The sequence below is a fragment of the Podarcis melisellensis genome (assembly GCF_964234715.1).
Source record: "Podarcis melisellensis genome assembly, chromosome: 2".
Lineage (NCBI taxonomy): Eukaryota > Metazoa > Chordata > Lepidosauria > Squamata > Lacertidae > Podarcis > Podarcis melisellensis.
In genome coordinates, this window is record NC_138529.1 from 103032952 (window position 1) to 103055110 (window position 22159).

Here is a 22159-nt window from a genome sequence, read left to right on the forward strand (position 1 = left end):
GAAGAAGTTGGAAGAGGCTTTCCTGCCTCTTTGTTTTATTGTAAAAAAAGAAATACAGAGACAGAGACACAGGACCCCTCTCCAGAGCCTCGTTCAGCTGACACTTCTGGAATAGGCTGATGCGTTTTACCTTCAGCCCCTTGGTCAAAGCGGCTGATATAATGCGAAGGGGGAGCAGCAGGCAGCTCCACCCCTCCGGCAAAATGGCACTTCTGTGAAGGGAGCAGTTCATGATCATGGCAGCAAAGGTCAGGCACCACAGGGCAAAAATGAGGCTCGGGAAAAGCGCAAGGGACTTTCATCAGAAAAGGCGTTTTTCATACCTAGGCAAGAGAAGGAAAAGAAAGCTGAAGTTGCGCACTGTTCACCAGAAGTAGCAAATTATTGCTCTCTTTTACCAAATGGAATTAGATAGGGGTCTCCTCCTTAATTCCACTCCCTCAGGAGCCATTTTAAAGGAAAGGAAGACGTGGGCGGCAGTCTTGGCCCTTGTCCTCGACTCTCCATTCACAATGTCAGCTCGAACCCAATGCTTTTAAAATTTATTTTCTGCTCGGAACTAACTCCTGCCATGGGCTCCAATCCAGAGCAGAAGCATGCTCCGGATTTAGACCCTGCTGCAAAAGAAAGAACCCTACTGTTTTCACTACCATACATTTGCAGGTTGCAGCATAACGGTAGGCTTGCTTCAGTGCAATTGACTGCATCTTCACACGGTCTCCACCTCCAATTACGTACTAGTATTGGGTGTAAGAAGCACACCCTCGTGACCTGTAAACTACTTACAGTGGTACTTGGTTTGCAACCGTTTTGGATTACAACCACATCAAACCCAGAAGTGCATGTCCCTTTTTTTGGACTACACCCTTTCTCTTTTTTATTACAAACCCCCCTCCCCCCTTTTGGAGGCCCCATTGGCGAAAGTGCACCTTGGGTTGCAACCTGTTTCGGTTTACAACCGGACCTCCGGAACGTATTATGGTTGTAAACCAAGGTACCACTGTATAGTGCCGTTAAGAAGTACAGCGGTACCTTGGTTCTCAAACTTAACCCATTCTGGGAGTCTCTTCCGACTCCCAAAACCGTTCGAAAACCAAGGCACGGCTTCTGATTGGCTGCAGGAGCTTCCTGTGCTCAAGCGAAAGCCGCGTCAGGCATTCAGCTTCTAAAAAGTGCTTGCGAACCAGAACACACACTTCCAGGTTTGCGGTATCCTCCGGGAGCCGATTTGTTTGACAACTAAGCCGTTCGAGAACCAAGGTACCACTATACTCCACAATTCTAAAAAATCCAAACATAACAAGGGCCTAGCCTCAACAGGACAGAGACTATCTGGCCCTCTCTGATCAGTTCAGGGTGTTTTCTAACAAACGCAGCCCCTTTCTGCTTTGATATTTGTCCATAGGTGCAAACACGGCCTTGTGCTAGTTCTGCTTCAGAAGGTATTAAGAAACATCAGAATTGAAAGTAATTGCTGGGTTAGTTCCTTCTTGGAAGTGTCTAAAGCACCTCAGACACTTCCCTGCACTCAGGATCCTTTGGGATCCTAATTGGTTCTGGCCACAGGCTGCTTTCAGCCTGGCAGCCAGGAGACACACTTTTCTTTTCTAATTTCCCTGTTTGCTAAGTGCTCTGCTTACTCAAGATGGATCAGTTGCACAGAAAAACTTACGAATGGAGGCCATGAATCCCTCCTTCTACTTGGGCAGATGCTGTCCTCTTTTCAAATTTCAGCTCTCCAGAATACATCATGGCCCTGGCGATAAAAAGTCAAGAGACGGGTGACAGATTGTTCCTGTTTCCCTACTAAGAGACGCATTCTTGCAACAATACAGGATGGGAACCATGGTGTGGGCTGACCAACCCACATGGGCCAATCATGGAAGTGAGGGGCAGGCATGGTCTGCCTGATAGATTGTATGTGGCTTGCTCACATGCCTTCAGCATACATTATCCCAAAGTATACAAGATTTGCTGGGGTAGCGGCGGCGCAGAAAGCTCTCACCTCACTTGCGTTAGACTCTTGGCTCCGATATCCTGGCAGGAGTGCTGGATGCCAGCAATCAGGTACGGCATGAACTTGTGAATGGAGCCCTTGTCTTGCACAGCGCCAGAGACCCCCTGTGCCACTTTAATTTTATCTGTCTCACTGAGAATCACAAAGAACAAGAAAAGGCTTGTGAGAAACGCAGAACTGGGCTTGCAAGCTTTTTCCAGAGATGGCAGGAAATAAATGTTTATGGTGAAAACAAGGAAGGGTGCACTGCAAGTCCTCTGCCTAAGTCACCAGATGCCTGCCCCAGATAGAAAAATCTGGGCTTGCTTCTGAAACGCCATCGAAGCAAGAGTCTGAAAAGCCTCCAGTGGGAGAAAATTCCATGGAGGTGAAGCGGCAGCGGCGAATGTCGGTTTTATTATCTTCCGCAATCTGCATGCATTATTTAGCTTATGCAACCCAGCCTGGTACCATTCAAGCAGTCCCTCTGTTAAGGATACACATCTCCTACCTGAAGTATCTATTCTGGCTGCCCAGGTTCTTGTCCATGGCATCAAGTGACCCCATGCCCCGGTACTTCTTCAGCCTGATCCCATCGGAAAAGAAATACTCCCCAGGGGCTTCGGTTGTGGCGGCCAGGAGCGAGCCCATCATCACTAAAGCCAACGAAGACAGCAAGAGCAAATGGTGTGACGTTCTAGGGAAAGCAAAGCAATGCGGAACTGGGCTTGCACTTCCAGTCTGCTCTAGAGGGGTTGGGGTGTAAACTTTGATGCTGGCTAGGTAAAACATTCATGTGATCTAGCCCATGTGTGTGTGTGTGGTTTTGGGCAGAGCTGGGATCCAACAGACCAACCTCCACTTCCTTTATGTACTTAAGGAGATGCTACATTCAGCACAAGCCAACCTGGCCCCGATCCAGCCTCCCACTAGCTCCCAAGGGTTTGTATGCCACCAGTCTGGAATGGGGCTTCCTTCACCGAGGAAAGCCCACTCTGAGCAATGTTGAAACACTGCTGCTGCCTAGGACACATCTGCATGGCAGCTACCTGTGCTATTTAGAGTATTACAGCTTTAAGCTGAAACTGCTTGTGTGACTGCCAACGCCTGCTCTATTGCAATTTTTGAAACGTTTCTACAGCTTTATCAGGCAGGGCTGGGAACCTGTGGCCCTCCAGATATTTCTGGCAGCCTAATCCCAGCCCATCCGGCTTGGCCAACGGTCAGGGACGACAGCAGCTGTAATCCTGCAGCATCTGGAGGGCAACACATTCCTTAAGGCAGCCTTTCTCAACCTTGGGTCTCCAGATGTTGTTGAACTACAACTCCCATCACCCCTAGCTAGCAAGGCCAGAGCTCAGGGATGATGGGACTTGTAGTCCAACAACATCTGGGGACCCAAGGTTGAGAAACACTGCCGTAAGGCATTATAATCACTGGAGGAAACTTTTAAGTGTCGCACAAGCCTCTCTCACAGTGGAAATGTTTTTTAAAAATTTCATTTATCACCTGCCCTTCGCTCTATCATCCCGGGCGTTTCTTATACGGGCATTCACACACCTCCAAGCACTGGGAAATCTTGCCCAATCTGGTTTCCCAGAGGTACACACAGGTTTAACACCAGTATTCCCCACAGCAGTGCATTAATGCAACACAACTTATAGTTGTTTCACCTGCTCTACCTAGAAACCAGCTGCCCCATGCAGGACAGATGTGTCTGACACAGCACATCTGGAGGCAGTGGCAGAGTTCCCTGGTGCACAACCAAGCGTTGCAAGATCTCAGTGAAATCCAAGTCGACCGCCATTGCCATCTCACCTGTGGAAGCGCCAAGCGCCAGAGCCTTGGCGATGTGCCCAACAGTCTGGATGCCGCCATCCGCAATCACCGGCACGCCAAACCTCCGGGCGTACTCGGACACTTTGTAGACTGCTGTGGCCTGAGGCCTCCCGCATGCCAGGACTAAATCCAGAGAGACAGAAGAAGAAGAAGCAGAAGAACAATCAGAGTCTGGCCTTTGACGGAATCCCCATCTTCAGCACGCAAAGTTTTAGAAAGGCACATGGCTTCTTCCAGCTACTGCCTTTAAGTATGAGGCAGAGCAAAGCAAGTCAGCCTGCAGGGGAAGCACCCTCCAGATCTTCATCCCAGAATGCAACTAAAATTGAGATGTGAAGGCATAAGAGTGGGGGGAACCCTGATGTAACTAACATATGGAGCATGTGTGCGCTGCTCCAATGGCCAGGGAAGGCTTTTGGAACAGCCCGCAGGCTGATAGCCCATAGAGCAGATAAAAATCCATGCAGTCTTGAGTCCCACTGACCTTGCTTGCATGTGGCATCCAACCGGAATACTAGAAACATTTGGAATATAACAAAAGCCCTGTTTATGCTTGGTGGAGAGGACACGAGGGCTCACATGGGAGTTATTACCAAGCCAGCTATCTCCTGGCACACAGGGCGGCTGTGTATAGACCTCACTGTTTCCATCGAAAGCACAAGATGGTACAGGAAGTGAACGTTCCTCAAATGAAGGATTCCTGCAGAACACACCCCATGTGTCAATAGGAGCTCTTCTGTGCTCAATTTCATCAATTTGTCCCGGATTTGCTCGCTGTTTCCACCCACGTGCCACTTGGGATGTGCATTCTGGAAGCGATGCATACCGCACAGCCAAGGACATGCAAAAACTCTTGCCAGAAGTGTACCACCCTTTCTTCCCAAGAGGGCTTCCTTTCCCCCCACGCTTCACAAATAACTGGGAGGCTTTTCTCTGCCACGATTAGAATAAGTGTACCAGATGAGATTGTGACCATGCAAGATTAGTCAAAGAGTGCAAACGTCCCGTTGAATGCAGGGTTTCAGGGTTGCTATCTGCACCGCCAGAGCTAACTCAGGGCTTCACCAAGAAACCGAGCCAGACACAAGCCACTTTTTGCACCAGCTCATCTGTTGTTTCATCCATTCCCCTTCACTTTCTAGGGCTCAGTACAGGCAGCCCGGAAAGGGAATCTCGTCCATTCTAGGAAATGCGAGTTTCAAATTCACTGAAATCAACTGCATTGAACTGGAACTCAAATCAATCATGAAATGGGCTGCCAAAAAGATGAAACAGTGTTAGTGCTAAAGAGGTGGTCTCGCTTTTGCTGAGGCTGCCTAATGTTGAGAGCAGCGTTTGACCGACAAGCCAATGAAGCAGTTTGTTCCATACATACATAAACACCCACCCTATACTCTGGTCGTAGGAACCAGGTCATGTGCGTAACCGACCTTTGCAACAATGGTGTACAGAACTGTACACTGAGACCAGCCCTTTATGAATTAACATGTTGGCACCAGGGAGCAAGACACAGTCCTACAACCTAGTGCCTTGCACAGGTGTTGACTTCCAAAGCAGGGTTTGAAATTTGCCGTAATAATCTGGTACGGTAACGTCGCTGCCGTTCGGAGTTCCACAGAATAAGAGATAAATCAAAAGATGGGCAAGCCTGGTCTTTTATTAGACAAACTCGTCATTGTCGTAAAGCAGGGGTGGGCAACGTTTTTGAAGTCGAGGACCATAATCCCTGGAATGAGGAGTTCCAGGACCACATACTGGTTGCAATCAGGCCTAAAGCAGATGCAAACACCCCTTTTCTCGCTCTCCCTTTGAAGCCTGCCGCCTTGCTTAAGAGAGTTGCCTGGGAGTATATGCTCACAAACTCTTACTGCATTTAAGAGCCATAACAGATTAAAATGAGATTGTTGGGTTCTTGGGTCATCACAAACCAGCTGGTAACCCTGTTAGATAGCTGGTTATATTATCTTGAGGCTGCACCTTTCCTAGCCCGTTGGTAGTCTATTATTATTAGAATTTATATACCGTCCTATGCCCAGAGGTCTCACTGATCTACACTGACCGGTGGCAGTTTTCCAGAGTCTCAGGAAAAGGTTCTTCCTAGCTCAGCTTCTCAAGATCCTTTAATACAGAGATATAAAGATTGCAACTGGAACCTACAATATGAAGGTTCTGCTACTGCAACTAGCAACTTCATTGTATAGCTATTGCTCCGTATCCTGAACTCTGACAGTTATAATAATGCAAAAGCAATTGCGGATTTGAGGAATGCTCTCCCGGGGTGGGGGTTGCTTGTCTGGAGCCTTCAATACATCCTTGGGCACCAAGTGAAAATGTTTCTCTTCAACCAGGCCATTGGCCGATTAACACTCTATGACCTTGTAAATGTGTTTGTGGGAGGGTGTGTATATGTGTGTTATTGGTCTGTTTCTGTTTCATTATGTACTTTGTGTTCTCATTTTGTGTTTTTATGTTGTGAACCGCCCTGTTATCTTCGGATGGAAGGGTGGTAAACAAATTCAATAAATAAATAAAATTAACCAATTGTCACTTTCTGGGCATGTGAAGTGGACACAAACGTTTAAACCGTAACAAAAAAAAATGGTGGCTTTATGGCGCTACAAGTCTCTCTGCCGCCTTCACGTTTGTCAAAGTCTCCGACTTGGAAGCAGGTTAATATTACACCATGCATGTATCAGACATTTGTTGCCATATTGACCTTAAAGAGATAAGAGGTCCAGAGTGGGCAATGCTGAATTTTTACTGGACTAACCTGCCCAGAGCCCTGATTGCAACTGTGTCAAAAACCTCAAAGAGACATGTCAGGGATATAAAGTCCATAACTGTGTTGACTACCACAGCTGGGATCCAAAAAAAATACACATGCACATGGAAAAGAAACCTGAAAATGCACGTGGGAAGCTGTGCTTGCTGTCTGTCAGGTGAGCAGAAATTATAGTTCTTGGGCTGTTACAGAAATCTGGCACCAAATGCTTTTTCCCCCAAATCAGGCCGATACCTGAAATGACTGTTTGCACTTTTAAAAACAGCAACTTTGACTTCATAACAGATCTAGCTCTTTAAAAGAGAATGAGCTAGTTCTGTATGGGACAAGAGAAGGAGCTAAGTCCTCTCATGGCAACCAATTACAAGGAAAAATGAGCATATCTTCCCTATGGAACGCTACTGGTATTCCCTGTGGCAAGCAAACAGGAGAGCAGCCGGTGTTCTGGGGGAAAGGCTATTCCCACTTCCCACGGAGAATCTCCATGCCCAAAAAGGAAGCTCTCATTCATCTGTGTAGAATGGTAGCTAAAGCCCTTTTCCACGCGGCTACTTTGGGGGCACTTTAAAGCTGTGTAGACAAGCCCGTAGGTAGGTAAAAACAACTACCATGCACTAAGGATGGGGAACATACAGGACAGGGACTGTGGTTTTCAAATACTTAAGAATCTGCCTAGAAATGATCACCTAATTTACTCACAATAAAGGCTTAGAATTACCTAAAGTAGGCTGAAATTGAGCATCGTTAAAAAGGTTTCTTATCCACTATCAATGCTGCAATATGGATATGGTCATCAGTGCAAGACAAAATCCTTCCATCGTTATAAAGGAAAATACTCAGGCAAGCTAAGGCTACCCTGCATGAAACTGGGATCTTCCTAGTAAATGTAAACAATCCCCGCCAACCGTACTGGTAACAGCAGTCAATCTAATTAACCCCCTGAAAATTTCAATTTACCTATTTTGTATATGTGGTTGGAATTTAGTTAATTTAACTTGTAGAATCACAGCTGCTGCCGTTAACGTGCCGTTAATTATGGCACCTTTGCCCACCAAGCGAAAGGAAGCAGTCAATGTCATTTTTTAAAAAAATCCATACAGTCCTGGATTTAAGAAGAGAGAAAGAACTCCAGCTAGTACCATTAAGGGCAACTTTGAAACCCTGCTTTAGGAAAGGCTCAGAATCAAGAGTGTGTCTCAGCTTTAACAACCAGTATCCAAAGCCACAAAACCCCAAGTGCGTCTACAACTAGATTATTCTCAAAACAAGCAGGGGGGGCGGGGCAATGGGCAGCCAATCAAAGCCTTGCTCCAAGGCACAAAATTAAGGGGTGAGGGGAAGGGGGCAATGACTTACTATAGGTGCCAGTGACTGTGGAAGGGCATTTGGGGCTGTGGGACTTTAGGTCTGGAGGGATCTTTGGAGCAGCTGAACAAGACAAAAACACATACAGTTTAGAGGTAAGAGGGAAGCAGCTCGGGAACCAGGAGGACGCCCTGAAGAGCTGACACAACGCCAGCATGCTGGCACTGTGCAGTCGGGCTGCGCTCCATTAGTACAGAATTGGCCCTGGCCAGGCAGCCCAGCACATCTCTCCTCTCTGTTCCATTGCTGACTTTATACACAATTAACCTGCTGCATGCTCAGAGTCACAACTCCTCTGTCCTGGTTGCTCACAGGGACAGCCTCTGTACTACTGGCATGGCAAAAGGGCAGAAGCCCACCTCAGAATGGGAAGGACTCAATGGACCAGATACAATTCCCCTCCTTTCCAGGCACTGGGCTAGTGCTTCTGGAGGGCTACGATTAGGTTCTTTAAACAAGGCACTGGGGAAGAGAATGTGTTAATGATCTGCAGCGGGAACTGAATACCTTCTTGCGTGATGCAGATGGAACCGCTGCCCATGCCGACCCTCAGGGCATCGGCCCCGGCGTCAATCAAGTTCTTCGCCTGAGCCGCCGTCACCACTAGGAAAAGGAGGAAAATATTATGAAATGGGGGAAGGGAGGGGGAAGAGATAGAAAACCGGTCTCCGTCACCCTGCGCTTGCGACAGTGACGTTTTCCCTTCCAAAGAGATAGGACCGGCTTAGCACAGATGAAGCCACTGCAATCTCAGCTGAAAAGGGCAGGCTCGGATTCCACTTCTTGCTGGCTGGCCGGCCTTCGGCCATCTCACCAATGTGATGGTGTTAACAAGAGAAGGAAACAACCTGTACAACCAAAGTGCCTTCTTTTGTTAATTCAGAGAAGGAGGTTAGGGAATGCCAGATGTTTGACCTCTGGTTACACCAGAGGTTTTGTCTGGTGTGAAAAGTGTGTCTTGCTGAATTCCATGTTTTTATTTGTGGCATTCTAGCAAGCTTAGGATTTGGAGGTACCGATGGTTGCACTCATGACTTTAAAAAAAGGGCTTGGAGCCTATTCTTTTGTCGAGGGCTGCATTTCCTCAGGGGCTGCATGGCAGCAGAGTCGCCCCAGAGCCAAAAGTGAATGGGGAATCCCCTTTTTTCTGTCTCTCTCTATCACTGCCAGCCCGTGGGCTGTTGGAGAAAGCCCTTCATCTCTCCTCTGCCAGCCTCCAGCCAGCTAGTGGGGGTTTTTTGGGGGGAGGGGAGCCAAAAAGCTAGAAACTTCTGTAGATTTATTTACAAGTCCGTTTTACAACCCAAAGAACACGACCACATTTTAAAGTTTATATTAGCAAACATCTTGTTACCGTTGCCTCCAATGACCTGCAGCTCAGGGTATTTCTCCTTGATGTATTTGATCATGTTGATTTGGAAGATAGAATTCCCCTGAGAAGAATCCTGGGATTAAAAAGAAGAGGAATGAGGTCTAGAACCTTGCTTTTCATCAGAGTAAAAGGTAAAGGTAAAGGTACCCCTGCCCGTACGGGCCAGTCGTGTCCGACTCACGTCCCATCTCACTTAAGAGGCCGGGGGTCAGCGCTGTCCGGAGACACTTCCGGGTCACCTGGCCAGCGTGACGAAGCTGCTCTGGCGAGCCGGCACCAGTGCAGCACACGGAAACGCCGTTTACCTTCCCCGCTAGAAAGCAGTAACTATTTATCTACTTGCACTTAGGGGTGCTTTCGAACTGCTAGGTGGGCAGGAGCTCCAGACAAGACCCCCTCTGCACACAATCAACGAAATCAGCTCCACATAGAAAAGTCCAGATTGCACTAAAAAAGGCATCACCCCTACTGCGTACTACTAAAACTCGCTCACCACCCCTAGGACTCACCAGAACAACAACGTCCACACCAGCTTGCACTAGTAAGTCAAGACGGTATTTGTCATCCTCATGGGTCCCAATGGCAGCCCCACAGAGCAGCTGCTTCTTGGCATCTTTTGACGCAAGCGGGTAGTCCCGATTCTTCTTCAGGTCTGTGCGTGCAATTATGGCCACCAACTCCCCCTTCTCGTTAACGATGGGCAGTTTTCCTGCAATGCCAAAAGTTATCTCTGAGTTGCAATTTTAACTCTTCCCGAAGGTTTTTCATCTGCTTTTGTTTTGATTTTTCAGCGGCAAAAATAACGATCAAAGTAAACTGGAGCAATAGATAAATGCAAAGCCTGAAGTCCACAAGCCCATTAATCAGTCTGCGTTGTCAGGCACCTATTCACAGAATATTCAAACTGACCAAAATACAGAGAAAGAAAAGGGAAGATGCTGCCCCTTATTGAGAATCCAAGGCGGAAGAGGTCATGACTTAAACAAGGCACTTGAACAAGTCCACTGTAGAATAAGGGTTTAAGCCTGGAAGCTGCAGCTCTGTACAACTAACTACACTGACGTTTTGATTTCCCCCCACAAAGGGCACGACAATTCTTCGAACCTCTGATCTTCTCCACTCAAAGCAAACTGGGCTTAGCTCAAGGTACTTGGGAGACACCTCTGGGTCACATTATAAGCCTTTGCTCAAGACGCTGGTAAAATTCATGCCCTAGGAGTGGAAAGTAATTGTGCCATTACCATTGGCATATCAAATTATGAGGTTAAAACACGGGATGAGCCACATGTTCACTGATTTAGCATAGTATGCACGGAATACCACACATCTATTCCCACTGACCTTTCTTACTCCTCTGCAAGATTTCATTAGCTTCTTTTAACGTAACTCCTGCAGGTGCTACAACGAGGTCTTCCCGGTTGGTCATGATCTAGGGAAAATCAAAGAGCAAAGTAAAGACGCTGTCCTCTGTGCCTGGGCCAAACTGAGCCATTCTGAGTAGCAGAAGAACAAATGTTCAGATGGGGTCTCAAGGAACACAGAGAGCTGCAGGAGAGTCTCAAACAGCCGCAGAATTTTTATTTTGTTCACAGTTAAAGGAGGGTTGACAGCATTTTGCTAGAGGGAGAAGGGCAGTGGTACTTGAGAACATCATAGTGCAGGTCAGAAATATTATTTATTATTGTTTAAATCATTTGTATGCCATGCAGTAACAGCGTTCTCTGGGCAGCTCACAACAAGAAAGCATTAAAATACGGTAACAACCAACCACCTAAAAGCAACGTAATGTCAGTGGCAGCAAATAAAAATGTGTTGTTTTTTTACCAACCAGTTTTACTGCTATGTTATTAAAGCTTGCCCTGGTATAATAGTGGCAGTGTGCTTTTATGCTGTGCCCTGCCTTGTTGTGTTTTCCACGAAAGTGTGGTTTATAAATATTTAAATAAAGTAAATCACACAATCCTCCAACTGTAGTCTGAAAACACTACAACCCACAAACGTTTGCAACCTCAGTGGCTCATGTACCCTACGTTTAAAGTATGAGCGGTTGAGCTATCTGCCATTAAGACTCAACAGTTATTTTCTAGGCTTAATTGTATTCGTGATCCCAAGTCAAGTCAAGTCCTCAAACTACTTCCTATCAACTTCCACACATGACTCTTTCCAGAGTAAGAAATCTGAGAAGAGTGGCCTTAAAGTGTCTCACCCAGACAGGAGCAACAGAAAACAAAAGCTTCCAGCCTTGCTCAGCATCTCTCCCCCTCCCTGAAGTTCACATCTCTCCAGAGCTCTTTTCAAAGCATGTCACTCGCAACTTGAGGGTAATCAGAGATGATTTAAGGCCGCTCTTGGGCAGCGTGCAACCTGCTGGATGTGTCAGCACAGCCTAAAGATAGCGTAGGAGAGCAGAACGGGCTCCAAGGCATTGCAGAACGTTGCACTGCTGAAATCCAATGCCCAGCTATACAGCGGTTACACTAATGCTAGCTCCAGAAGGCTTTCGTTATGCAATGCAAGGGGAAATGAGCCAGGCGAACAGAAAAAGTTGCAAAAAAACCCCCAACCTGTGCTATGCTCTAGTGCTCCAAGACATTAAACATAATTCCTTTGGCCAATGCAAAAACAATAATGCTAGAGGTCCACACAATGCCCCAGCACAAGTTCTAGCCCTGCTTACTGATCCCAGAAGAAATAACCCCACTGACCTCGCTGAGAGGCAGGTCATGCTCTTCTTCCTTCAAAAAGTCGATGTCTCGGGATGAAATAATCCCCACGAGTTGGCTGCCCATCTTCCCATTATCTGTTATAGGGATGCCGCAGAAGCCATGGCGGGCTTTCGCTTCGAAAACATCTCGCACGCGATCTTTGGGGCTCAGCACCACTGGGTCTGTGATAAATCCTTGTTCGTATTTCTGGAGCAACACACGAATTCAGAAGGAGAATTTTGAGCTGCATACAAAATAGTTACATAAAGATATGAAGTGGGGGAAGCAGATGTCTGCAGAGCCAGACAGCACTCTCCTGGGGAATGGCCAGAAGTAACTGCAGCATTGTAGAGCGTGGCTTTCAAACATGATTACGGCTCATCCAGACAGCTGCAAGTACAGAAATAAAGAATAAGACAGGTAGCCTGCTATGCCCAGTTCATCCGAATCACAGGGATCCAGGAAACCAAAGCATCTTGCCTGAATGTACTGAGGGCGTCAACAGCTACTATGGGTTCATGCCAAAACACCAGTCAGAACTTTCTGTATACCTCAAATGCAACAGGACCATCTTTTAAGAGTCCAGCAGCCAAGATTCTTAGTGAACAAGCAGCACGCATTTCAAAGCACGGCTACAAAGTGAACTCTGTTCCACATCAATCACCATGAATGTTGGTGCAAATGCAACTATTAACATAATTAGAACCAAGGGAGGTGACGGGGACTTGTACACAAGAGGGGAGAGGGCACCTAATCATACAGCCATACGTTTGTGGTAAAGGCACAGGTGAGTAAACTATGACTACAGCAGAATACCACCTCACAAAGCAGTGCTGGGCAATATCCAAACCTGTTATCAAACCCCTCTCCCCAGAGACTTTTGTATACACAGAAGATGGTTTTACCTTAACTTTCCGTACTTCGTTGGCCTGGAATTCTGGGGTACAATTATGATGAATGAATCCAATTCCACCTGTGAGCTGAGAATATACAGAAAGAAGTTTAAGTTGGAACAGAAATAATAGTGGTACCTTGGTTTAAGAACAGCTTAGTTTACGAACAACTTGGATTAAGAACGCTGCAAACCCGGAAGTAGATGTTTTGGTTTGGGAACTTTGCCTTGGGAGCAGAACATGTTCCGCTTCCTGTTGAGTGTGTTCCATTTGTAAATTGAGTTCCCCGCTGCTATGGGAAAGCAGGCCTTGGTTTAAGAACGGACTTCCGGAACGGATTAAGTTCATAAACCAAGGTACCACTGTACTTCTTTGCTGCCTTTGACCAAGGGCAGAGAGAAGGTTAGCAGGAATGGCTCACAAGCCAAACTGTTGTTGTTGTGCAGAATAAGGCTCTGCATTTAAAACAAAAACAAAACCCCCAGCTAAGAACTGATATACTAAGAATTTTAAATACTGTAGGAAAAAGCATAAAAGCAGAATTGGAAGGGACTACTACTTTTCTGGCTAATATTGAAAAAATGATTACAGACACGGCCATATGTTTTTAACAGTACAATGAACGGCCATATGTTTTTGACAGTACAATGCCATGCATGTTTAATAAGAATTAAGCCTTACTGTGTTGAACAGGCCTCATTCCTAAAAATGTGTGTTTAGGACTGCAGACAAAATGATCTCAGGAAAAATGTTCTTGATATCCCACAGGGATTTTCCAAGAACTTTTCACACACACATGCCGCACTCTAAACGAAGGTAAGCTCTATCTCCCTTCTGCCCTGGTTTCTTACCGCCATTGCAATGGCCATGCAGGCCTCTGTTACAGTGTCCATAGGGGAGGATACCAAGGGAGTCTTCAGGGTTATCTTCTTGGTCAGAGCAGAAGTCAGGTCCTTAAAAGAAAGAGAATTTGGCTGAAACAGCAGGCGGCTTTATTTGCGATCTTTTCAAGCACCATTGTCATCGCACCTTCACACACTTAGTGACCCATCAGAACTAAAACTGCAGAACTAACACTGCAGATTCCAAAACGCTCAGTTAGTACTATAAAAAGAGACAAACAGAAAGGAATCTCCTACAGCGCAACTTCACACCTGCTTCTTGACATTGATTTTATATATTATACAAACTTTAGTCTCATACTCACCACTTGGTCTGCAGTAAAGTCTATGTAGCCAGGGAGTATAAGGAAATCGCTGAATAACAAAGGAAAGAAGAAAAAAAATTATTTTTGGAAGCCTAATACAGAACTTTTAACAAGTAAAAGGCTTTATAATGTAATTTGTGGTTCACCGCAGCACGTTGCTGAGACAAATAATGACTGTACCTGTGTGTGGGGTTTTCAACTAAGTTCTATTCGGAGCAAACCCACTGAAATTAATGGAACTAACTTAGTCATGATCATTAGTTTCAGCGGGTCTACTATTGAGAAAAGTTCAGTTGAATACCACCTGGGGAAACTCCTGAAGTTCTGTGATTGGAACCCCCCCAAAAATTTCCTCCTTTAAGAAACAGTGCCTACAAGGGGAAGATTTGGATCAGGAACATGGCTCAGGTAAGAGAAAGGGTTTAAAAAATGTAGGAAACATTTAGGCCTCCCAATGTTGATGAACTACATCTCCCATCACCCAAGAACATTGACAATGTTTGCCAGGGCCGATGGGAGTTGTAGTTCAGCAACTGATCTGGAGAGCCAAAGTTCCTTTACCCCCAAGGCAATTCCTCAAATTTCTCCCAAACTACTTTTAAACTTGTAGGAGAAAAATATACTGTACAGTCGCAATTTTAGTGTTCATATGGTTTCCCTTCCACATCTAACAGCACTCTTGGGAGGTTAAGGGATTTGAATCAGGGCTTTGGTGCAGAGGGGAAACATCAGACTGCCCTTGCTCCTGTACCCCAACCTCACTGGCTTCATTTTTCAGAGGGAAATCAAGTTGAAAGTTCTAGTCATTCAACTTCACATAATACACAGCTCTGGGATGGCTATGAGTGGGCAGAGGTAAAGTGGTTTGATTGCACCAATTGCCTTCTGCTTGAACTTACTGCTTCTCCCAACCAAGCCTAAAACCTCGTTATGTACTGTTTGAGAGAGGGTCCTGTAGCTCAGCAAAATGTTTCTCATTTACTGCCAGGAACCGCCTCGTTAACAGAATGTTGGGTTGCCGTGATGGGCAAAATGTTTTGCTAGAGACCCTGGGAGAGCTACTACCACAGAGATTAAACAATACTGAGCCAGACAGACCAGAAGTCTGACAATGTAAGATACTTTCGCACGTGCAAATCAAAGCAGGAATCTTCCACGGAGGTTTGAATCTTTGGCATCTCCTGAGTTTTAGAAGTTAGAACAAGCCCCACCACATGCATGCCCAGCTGTATTTAGCCCCCCACCCCCCGGAAAGTCTCCAAGAAAACAAAGTTGTGAAACTCCCGAGCAAAATGTTCTACAGGAAAAAGTTAGCTGATGTTTAACAGATGCCATGTCCCCAACTTGGAAACCTTCCAGGAGACCTGTGAAGACCTTCCTATTGCATTCACTACCTCTCTACCAGCAGCTATTAAGTCATGGAAATCTAAATGGAATTTCCACATACCAGGGGTATCATACGGAAGTGCTGCTGGCACCAGTTGCCAGAAGCAACTGAAATAGATAATGCTGTTGCTCTCATGCCTTGTTTGTAAGCCCCCCAAAAGCTTACTGCTGTTGGAAACAGAATGCTGGATGAGATGGGACTCTTGGTCTGATCCTGAAACATGATCCTTATGTCCCGATGTTGGTGGAACCGAGACACAGTTTAAAGGCATTGGTATATGTGTGCATTAGGTAAAGGGACCCCTGACCATTAGGTCCAGTCGTGACCGACTCTGGGGTTGCAGCGCTCATCTCGCTTTACTGGCCGAGGGGGCTGTTGTACAGCTTCCGGGTCATGTGGCCAGTATGACTAAGCCGCTTCTGGCAAACCAGAGCAGCGCACGGAAACGTCGTTTACCTTCCCGCCAAAGTGGTACCTATTTATCTACTTGCACTTTGATGTGCTTTCGAACTGCTAGGTTGGCAAGAGCAGGGACCGAGCAACGGGAGCTCACCCCGCCACGGGGATTCGAACTGCCGACCTTCTGATCGGCAAGTCCTAGGCTCTGTGGTTCAACCCACAGCGCCACCCACGTCCCATGTGTGTGCATTAGCTTGTACTATTTTATTTTTCCAGGAAGCAACTGACTTTCAGGAAATGGGAAGAGCCATAAGCTCAGTAGCAGAGCATCTGATTTGCACGCAGAAGGACTCTGGTTCAATCCCTAGCAAGGGCTGGGAGAGAGACCCTAGTTTGAAATGCTGGAGAACTGCTGCCAGTCAGTGTATACTAAGCTAGAAGGACCAGTGGTCTGATTTGGTATAAGGCAGCTTCCTTATGATCCCTAGCTTTGGTGACGGATTGTAGGCACAGTGGTAGAGCATCCGCCTTGCATGTCAAATGTCCCAGATTCAATCCCTAGTGTCTCCCAAGTTAGGGAAAGACTCCTAACTGAAACCAGGGAGAGCCGCTGATAGTGTTGGCAATACTGGCCCAGATAGTACAAGTGAGAACCACCCACTCGCAGCACCTCCATCTTGCCAAAATTCAGATTGAGTTTGTTTACCCTCATCCTTTATGGCATACTTCACTGGGTAGAAGGTGACTGCTCATGTCCTTAAAAAAAAAAAAAAAGCTGCTTCTCCAACTGCTAAGTTTGTTTCCAAACAGAAATAATTTATTTATAGATTGCTGTTCTCTAAAAGGGGAGGGCTGAGGGGTTGTGGCTGCTAAAAAGAGGGTCAGCTTTCTCGTGCAGGAATTATTTCCAAGTAAGTTTCTCAGAGGGTTCATATTGCACGTCTAGTTAGGGAGGAACTCGTGAAGGCTGTGTGCAACCACAGATCACCTGGCATCATGTGAGTCTCCACATGGATAGGAAGAGACTAAGCGGTGGAAGAGACAGGAAAATGGAAATAAAAACCTCCTCTCGCCAAAAACTCACGGTATACAACTCTAACAAGATAGCAACTTTATACTGCCGATTCATGTTCTTAAGAAGTTGGATCAGGAGTACATTCTATGCTGCTCACGGCTTTCTTCTTACAGAAGGATTATGACTAAATACGCTCAGACTTGTCATAAGGACCAGCAGGTGGTTTAGGAACATACACCGATACACAAGTGTAATCAGAGAAACTGTTACATGATATTCTGGCTCCATGGTCTCTCGCAAGGGCTGGGATCATCTGCGCAGTTACTAGATAAAAAACACAAAAGGTCTTGCTGGGTGCAGGATTCAACAGACCCTGACTATTCTGAGGAATTATGTCAAAGGTGAAGTGTAAAAAAAAAAGCAAGGGCCAAGGAGGGGAGGGAGAGGAGAGATCCGCTAAGCAGAAAGGATTCCTCAAACATGAGCTTTCAGGGAACATCTCGCACAGGAAGAGGGATACTTGTCAACAGTTCTACTTATACAGTACTAGCCAACAGACACATTCCTCTCACCCAATGAAGAACTGAGAAAGGTGATCTCATATAGAATCAAAGAACTGTAGAATCGGAAGGGACCATGAGGATCATCTAGCCCGCCCCCCTGCGATGCAGGAATCCTTCATCCAACATGGGGCTTGAACCCACAACCCTGGGATTGAGAATCTCATGGTCTACCGACTGTGCTATCTGCACTACCACGCAAAAAGGAATCTACCCCACGAGATCTTTCTGGAAGTTCTAGAGAAACAAGGTCTGCATGTTCAGGCCGGAGGGTTCTGCCTCTCAGGACACACTCTCTCTCTCTCTGAAGTTGCAGGCCGAGAGTCTCTGCTTCTCCATAGGGAGCAATGGGCAGAAGCACATTTGCCCCTACTACTGGAACTAGCACCACCCTCGGCTTCAAAATAGACAAAAGTGCGAGGGTAGGGAGAGGGGGGGGAATCCTAGGGGCTCGGCAAATCCTTTTTCAAAGACCCAGAGAAACCCCCTGGGGTGAAAGGTTAATTCGAGCATTCATGTTTAGGGAAGCTTTTACTGTTTGATGTCTTTTAATATTTTTTCTGGAAGCCGCCCAGATTGGCTGGGGAAGCCCAGCCAGATGGGCGGGGTATAAATAAATTATTATTATTATTATTATTATTATTATTATTATTATTATTATTATTATTATTTGAGCACCCCCAGATTATTATTATTATTATTATTATTTGAGCACCCCCAGCCCCACTTTCCTTCACCCCGTGCCAAAGCCATCATTATAACCTTCACTTTCCTCGGGTAGTAATAGCATGTCGCGGGTGCAATACACAAACACCCCCCCCAAATTCCGCGTGCGGGGTCCCAAGGGGCATCAAATGCCCCCCAGCATTAAAAGAAAAAAGAAGAACCTGTGGCAATTCCTCGAGGCGGGTGGAGACGTAGCGCCGACCCCCCCACCCACCCCATTGCCACCCCCGCCCCACTGCCTTCCCAGGCGCCTCCTCACTTGTAGGTGAGCCCATCTCCGCAGTTGAGCATCTGCTGCGCCGTGAGCCCGTCGTCGGGCACGTAGCCGGTGCCGCCGCTGATCAGGTAATCGGCCATGGGTGGATAGGCGGGCGCGTGCGAGCGAGCCGCGTGTGCTTCTTCCCTCGCGGCCTCAGAAGCAGAAAGCGCGCGCGAGGCTCTGCCTCTTCTGCCACGCGCCCTCGCCGACAAGAGAGTCAAGCGTCGGCGCCGCCGGGTACAAGAGAGCGGAGCGCGGAGGAAACCCCGCCCCCAGACGACGACGCGTCCTTGCGTCACGCCGCTCCGTCCGCGAGGCGTCAGCGCGTGTTTCTCTTCCTCCCCGCCCCCACTCTGCCTTGTGGGTGGGGCGGGGAGGGGGAAAGCGGGCTACGGCGGCCGCGCGGGCTCATGCGCGGCAGGCTGGACGGGCTTCACCTCCCTCCTTCCTCTTACCCCCTCCCCCTCCTCTCGCTTCGTGTCCCGAAGTAACGAGTTAAGAGCGGGAAAACGGAAGACGTTCCTTTCCCCACTCATTTTCTATGAGGTCATTTGGGCAGAACAACTTTATTTAGTAGTCCCTTTTCTTTTTTTTAAAAGAGCCACTCTTTTTAGCTGCGCTGTGTGCAGAGAAGTGGGCCGGGGACCCCAACACGGTGTGGATATGGCAGTGCCAGATTTACTTATAAGCGAAACAAGCTATAGCTTAGGGCCCCCCAAAAAAATTAAAGGGAAAAAATCTGGATGTACATTTCCAAAATATAAAAGAATAAAATAAAACCTACATACAGCAAGTGTTTTGTGTTGTGTAGGCGCCTATGATGCTAGCCGGCTCCCTAAAATATCACTAGTTAGATATCTATTAGGTCCATAAATTACCATATAACATATATTCAACACAAAAAACCAGCGACAATTTGTTGTGACAAAGGACAGCTGGACATATAAAGGGCCCCATTAATACCTTCAGTAGCTTAGGGCCTCATGAAAACTAAATCCAGCCCTGGTGTGCGTTTGGTGGTGGGGCACCGGCTTCTCAGAAATGAAGGTTAAATTCCTTATTTTTTAAAAAAACAAACCCAAGGCGCAAGATTCTCCAAAAAAACTGCCATGGGGTGCCAACGCGTCAAGCAAGCTGTGCCAACCTGCCTTGGCAGCAGAGCGCAGGCGCCAGTACTCAGCCACTAGCTGCCTCCTTCCCTTCAAACTGGGGAGGAGGAGGAGGGTATCCACTTCGCTTCGCCACTACCCCACCCCGACTTTGGTCCAGAGGCAACCTCGAGAAGTCTTGCAGTAATCCAATACTGTGAACAGCTTTGACGGGCTGTTTTGATGGATGGCCGGGGGTGGGGGGAGAGAGATTTAGTTGCAAACCTATTTGCAGCCGTTTATCGAGGTACTCCACTTTCTTTACACATCGACTGTCTCCCCCCCCCCCGCAAAAAAGGCTGCTGGGAGGGAGAGGAAAGGAACCACCACGAGTGTTTTGTTGCTGTTGCTTGAGTGCAATAGCCCCCTTTCCACATAGCTCTCTTCCCATTTTGCCCTTGCATTTGTCCTTAAAGTAGGCTAGGCTAAGAGTGAGTGGTGCAAGGTCACCCAGGAGGGAGCTGGGTGATGTGAAAACCCCCGTCTCACAGTTCTTCCTGGAACAGGCAAACCACTCCTCCAGCCTGTCTCACAGTTCTGGTACTGAAAACCAAATTCGTGGCCTGGGATGTGCTCAGAATTAAGGAACAAAGCATGTCCAAACCGTTATGTAATTAGTTTGGCTCACCTTAGCATTCTGGAAAAAGCAAGCAGCTCACAAAAGCTTATACTCTTGTAAATTTGTTGTCATTTAAAATGCCACAACTCACTCATCCCCCCCCCAAAAAAACACACATCTAGTCCAGAAAAGAACCTCAGCATCAAAACTTACAATATTGAAGCTGTAAGGAATTTTATTTTTCTCATGCGCTCACATTTCCTCTCATCATTAACCACTTGGAGGTGAGCTGAAAGATCATGGGCTTCATAGAGTTCTCAGATCTAGATATCTGTGCTGCATTAAAATCTCCCCCAACTGCCTTCATTTGCTTGCATTTACATAATGTACTATATTCTATAGCCCAATCGAATTGTGGAATTTGTTTATATCCAAGCTTGCCTACATAAATTACGTTGCTCAAAAGTTCAGGGAATGAAATTAGGCAGCACTTAGAAATTACTTACCTTTTTTTCTAAAATCAGGGGCTAGAGGTGCTGTGGAAGTAGCATACATGACAAAAAGTGTGTAGTTTGAAAACACATCAGTGTAAGTAGATAGGTATTGCTGCGACAGGAAGGTAAATGGCGTTTCCGTGCGCTCTGGCACTCATCATGGTGTCCCATTATGCCTGAGGTGGTATTGTCATGCTGGCCACATGACCCAGAAAGCTGTCTGCAGACAAACGTCAGCTCCCTTGGCCTGAAAAGCGAGAGGAGCACTGCAGCCCATAAGCACCTTTGACTGGACTTAACCGTCCAGGGTCCTTTACCTTTTATTTCATACATATGCATGAGGATGCTAGACATGTGTTTTGATCAAAGACAACCCCATGAGAATTACATTGACCCAGGAAAACACATCTGAGGGTCAGGTGTGTTTGAGAGCCGAGAGAGAAAAACCCTTTTTTGGGATTTGGGCTCTTGACCCTCCATGCAGGGCTATCTGTTATTCTTCAGGCTTCACGTACTGGCTATTTTTTCCAGGTCTAAAAAGTCCCGCCCCCCCCTTTCCAAATTCTGCATTAAAGGAAGGAGGGGCCAAGAAAACCTTTTAACAGCTAGTAAAGCTGCCCTCTGCTGCAATCTACCTGCAACTGCAGCCTTAAATTTACACACTGTTCAGAAAATGTGGGGATTATAGTAGAGGATTAGAGACTTCAACTCGGTGGTGGGAAACCTCTGGCCCTCCTGAAATTGTTAGACAGTCCAGCCAGCATGGGCAATGGTCAGGGATAATAGCTGTAGTTCAACAGCAGTGGACCTAAATTTCCCCAGACCTGCCTTAACTCCAAACCCAATCTTTATATTACACTTTGCCACCTTCTCTGCCAAGATTTAACACCAATTTGGATAAACGAGATCTGAGTTGTGCCCAATGATATTTATCCTATGTGCCAAGCTTTATCCCCAGCACAAAATTAGATTTTGGTAGTTAATACAGGAATCTGTGGTTATCTGAAAAATACATAGGAGCTACTGAAAGTGAACCCACATACAAACATAAAATAGAACTAGGCAGTGGATCACAGGATTGCGTGCTCCCAGCTTTCCAAGTTCAGCATTACATGCAACGGTTGTCAAGGAAGACAACAAAGTGGAGCTCCTAAATGCAGTTAATCCAACCTTGGATTAAAATATGATTTGCAATGGTTATACATAACACCAAATTCAGACAGAAAGGGGTGCAATGGGAATGGGCCATAGAAGCATTTTAGCAAAATAGCAAAAGCAATTCAATGCAAACAAAGTGTGATGTAATGCACACCAGGTGTGTGTGTGTGTGTGTGTGTGTGTGTGTGTGTGTGTGTGTGTCTTAATTTCACATACACTCATGGGTCTGAACAATTTAATATTTTTTAAAAAATGAATGAAGATGTTGACTCATTATGCTGCAGCGGTTGAAAAG

The 22159-nt window shown here is 46.5% G+C and overlaps 1 protein-coding gene across 4 annotated transcripts; it reads right to left on the reverse strand.

Annotated features, from left to right (window-relative positions):
* Positions 1–3: 3 nt before the first annotated feature.
* Positions 4–18731, reverse strand: IMPDH2 (inosine monophosphate dehydrogenase 2). 4 transcript variants are annotated; one of them, XM_081902493.1, is made up of 16 exons: positions 18506–18731; positions 17231–17284; positions 14160–14208; positions 13804–13905; positions 12965–13039; positions 12060–12266; positions 10696–10783; positions 9864–10063; positions 9337–9427; positions 8490–8585; positions 7974–8045; positions 3815–3958; positions 2508–2652; positions 2006–2149; positions 1673–1756; positions 4–323 (listed from the first exon to the last, which is right to left on the reverse strand). In XM_081902493.1, exons 1-16 carry the CDS (start codon positions 18601–18603, stop codon positions 302–304), a joined length of 1671 nt encoding a protein of 556 aa, XP_081758619.1. In that variant the 5' UTR covers positions 18604–18731; the 3' UTR covers positions 4–301. The 4 variants fall into 4 exon arrangements, with proteins under 4 accessions (XP_081758619.1, XP_081758620.1, XP_081758621.1 ...); XM_081902494.1 differs by lacking the exon at positions 17231–17284 and having other exon boundaries at positions 18506–18730; XM_081902495.1 differs by lacking the exon at positions 7974–8045 and having other exon boundaries at positions 18506–18730.
* Between the last annotated feature and the right edge of the window lie 3428 nt (positions 18732–22159).

Excerpts from the sequence above, each read along its gene's own strand:
- IMPDH2 (XM_081902493.1), bottom strand. The coding sequence starts at position 18,603 with ATGGCCGATTACCTGATCAGCGGCGGCACCGGCTACGTGCCCGACGAC. Across the intron at positions 13,040-13,803 it reads GCATGGCCATTGCAATGGCG|CTCACAGGTGGAATTGGATT; the intron begins GTAAGAAACCAG and ends GTATATTCTCAG. Across the intron at positions 8,586-9,336 it reads GCAGGTCATTGGAGGCAACG|TGGTGACGGCGGCTCAGGCG; the intron begins GTAACAAGATGT and ends TCCTTTTCCTAG.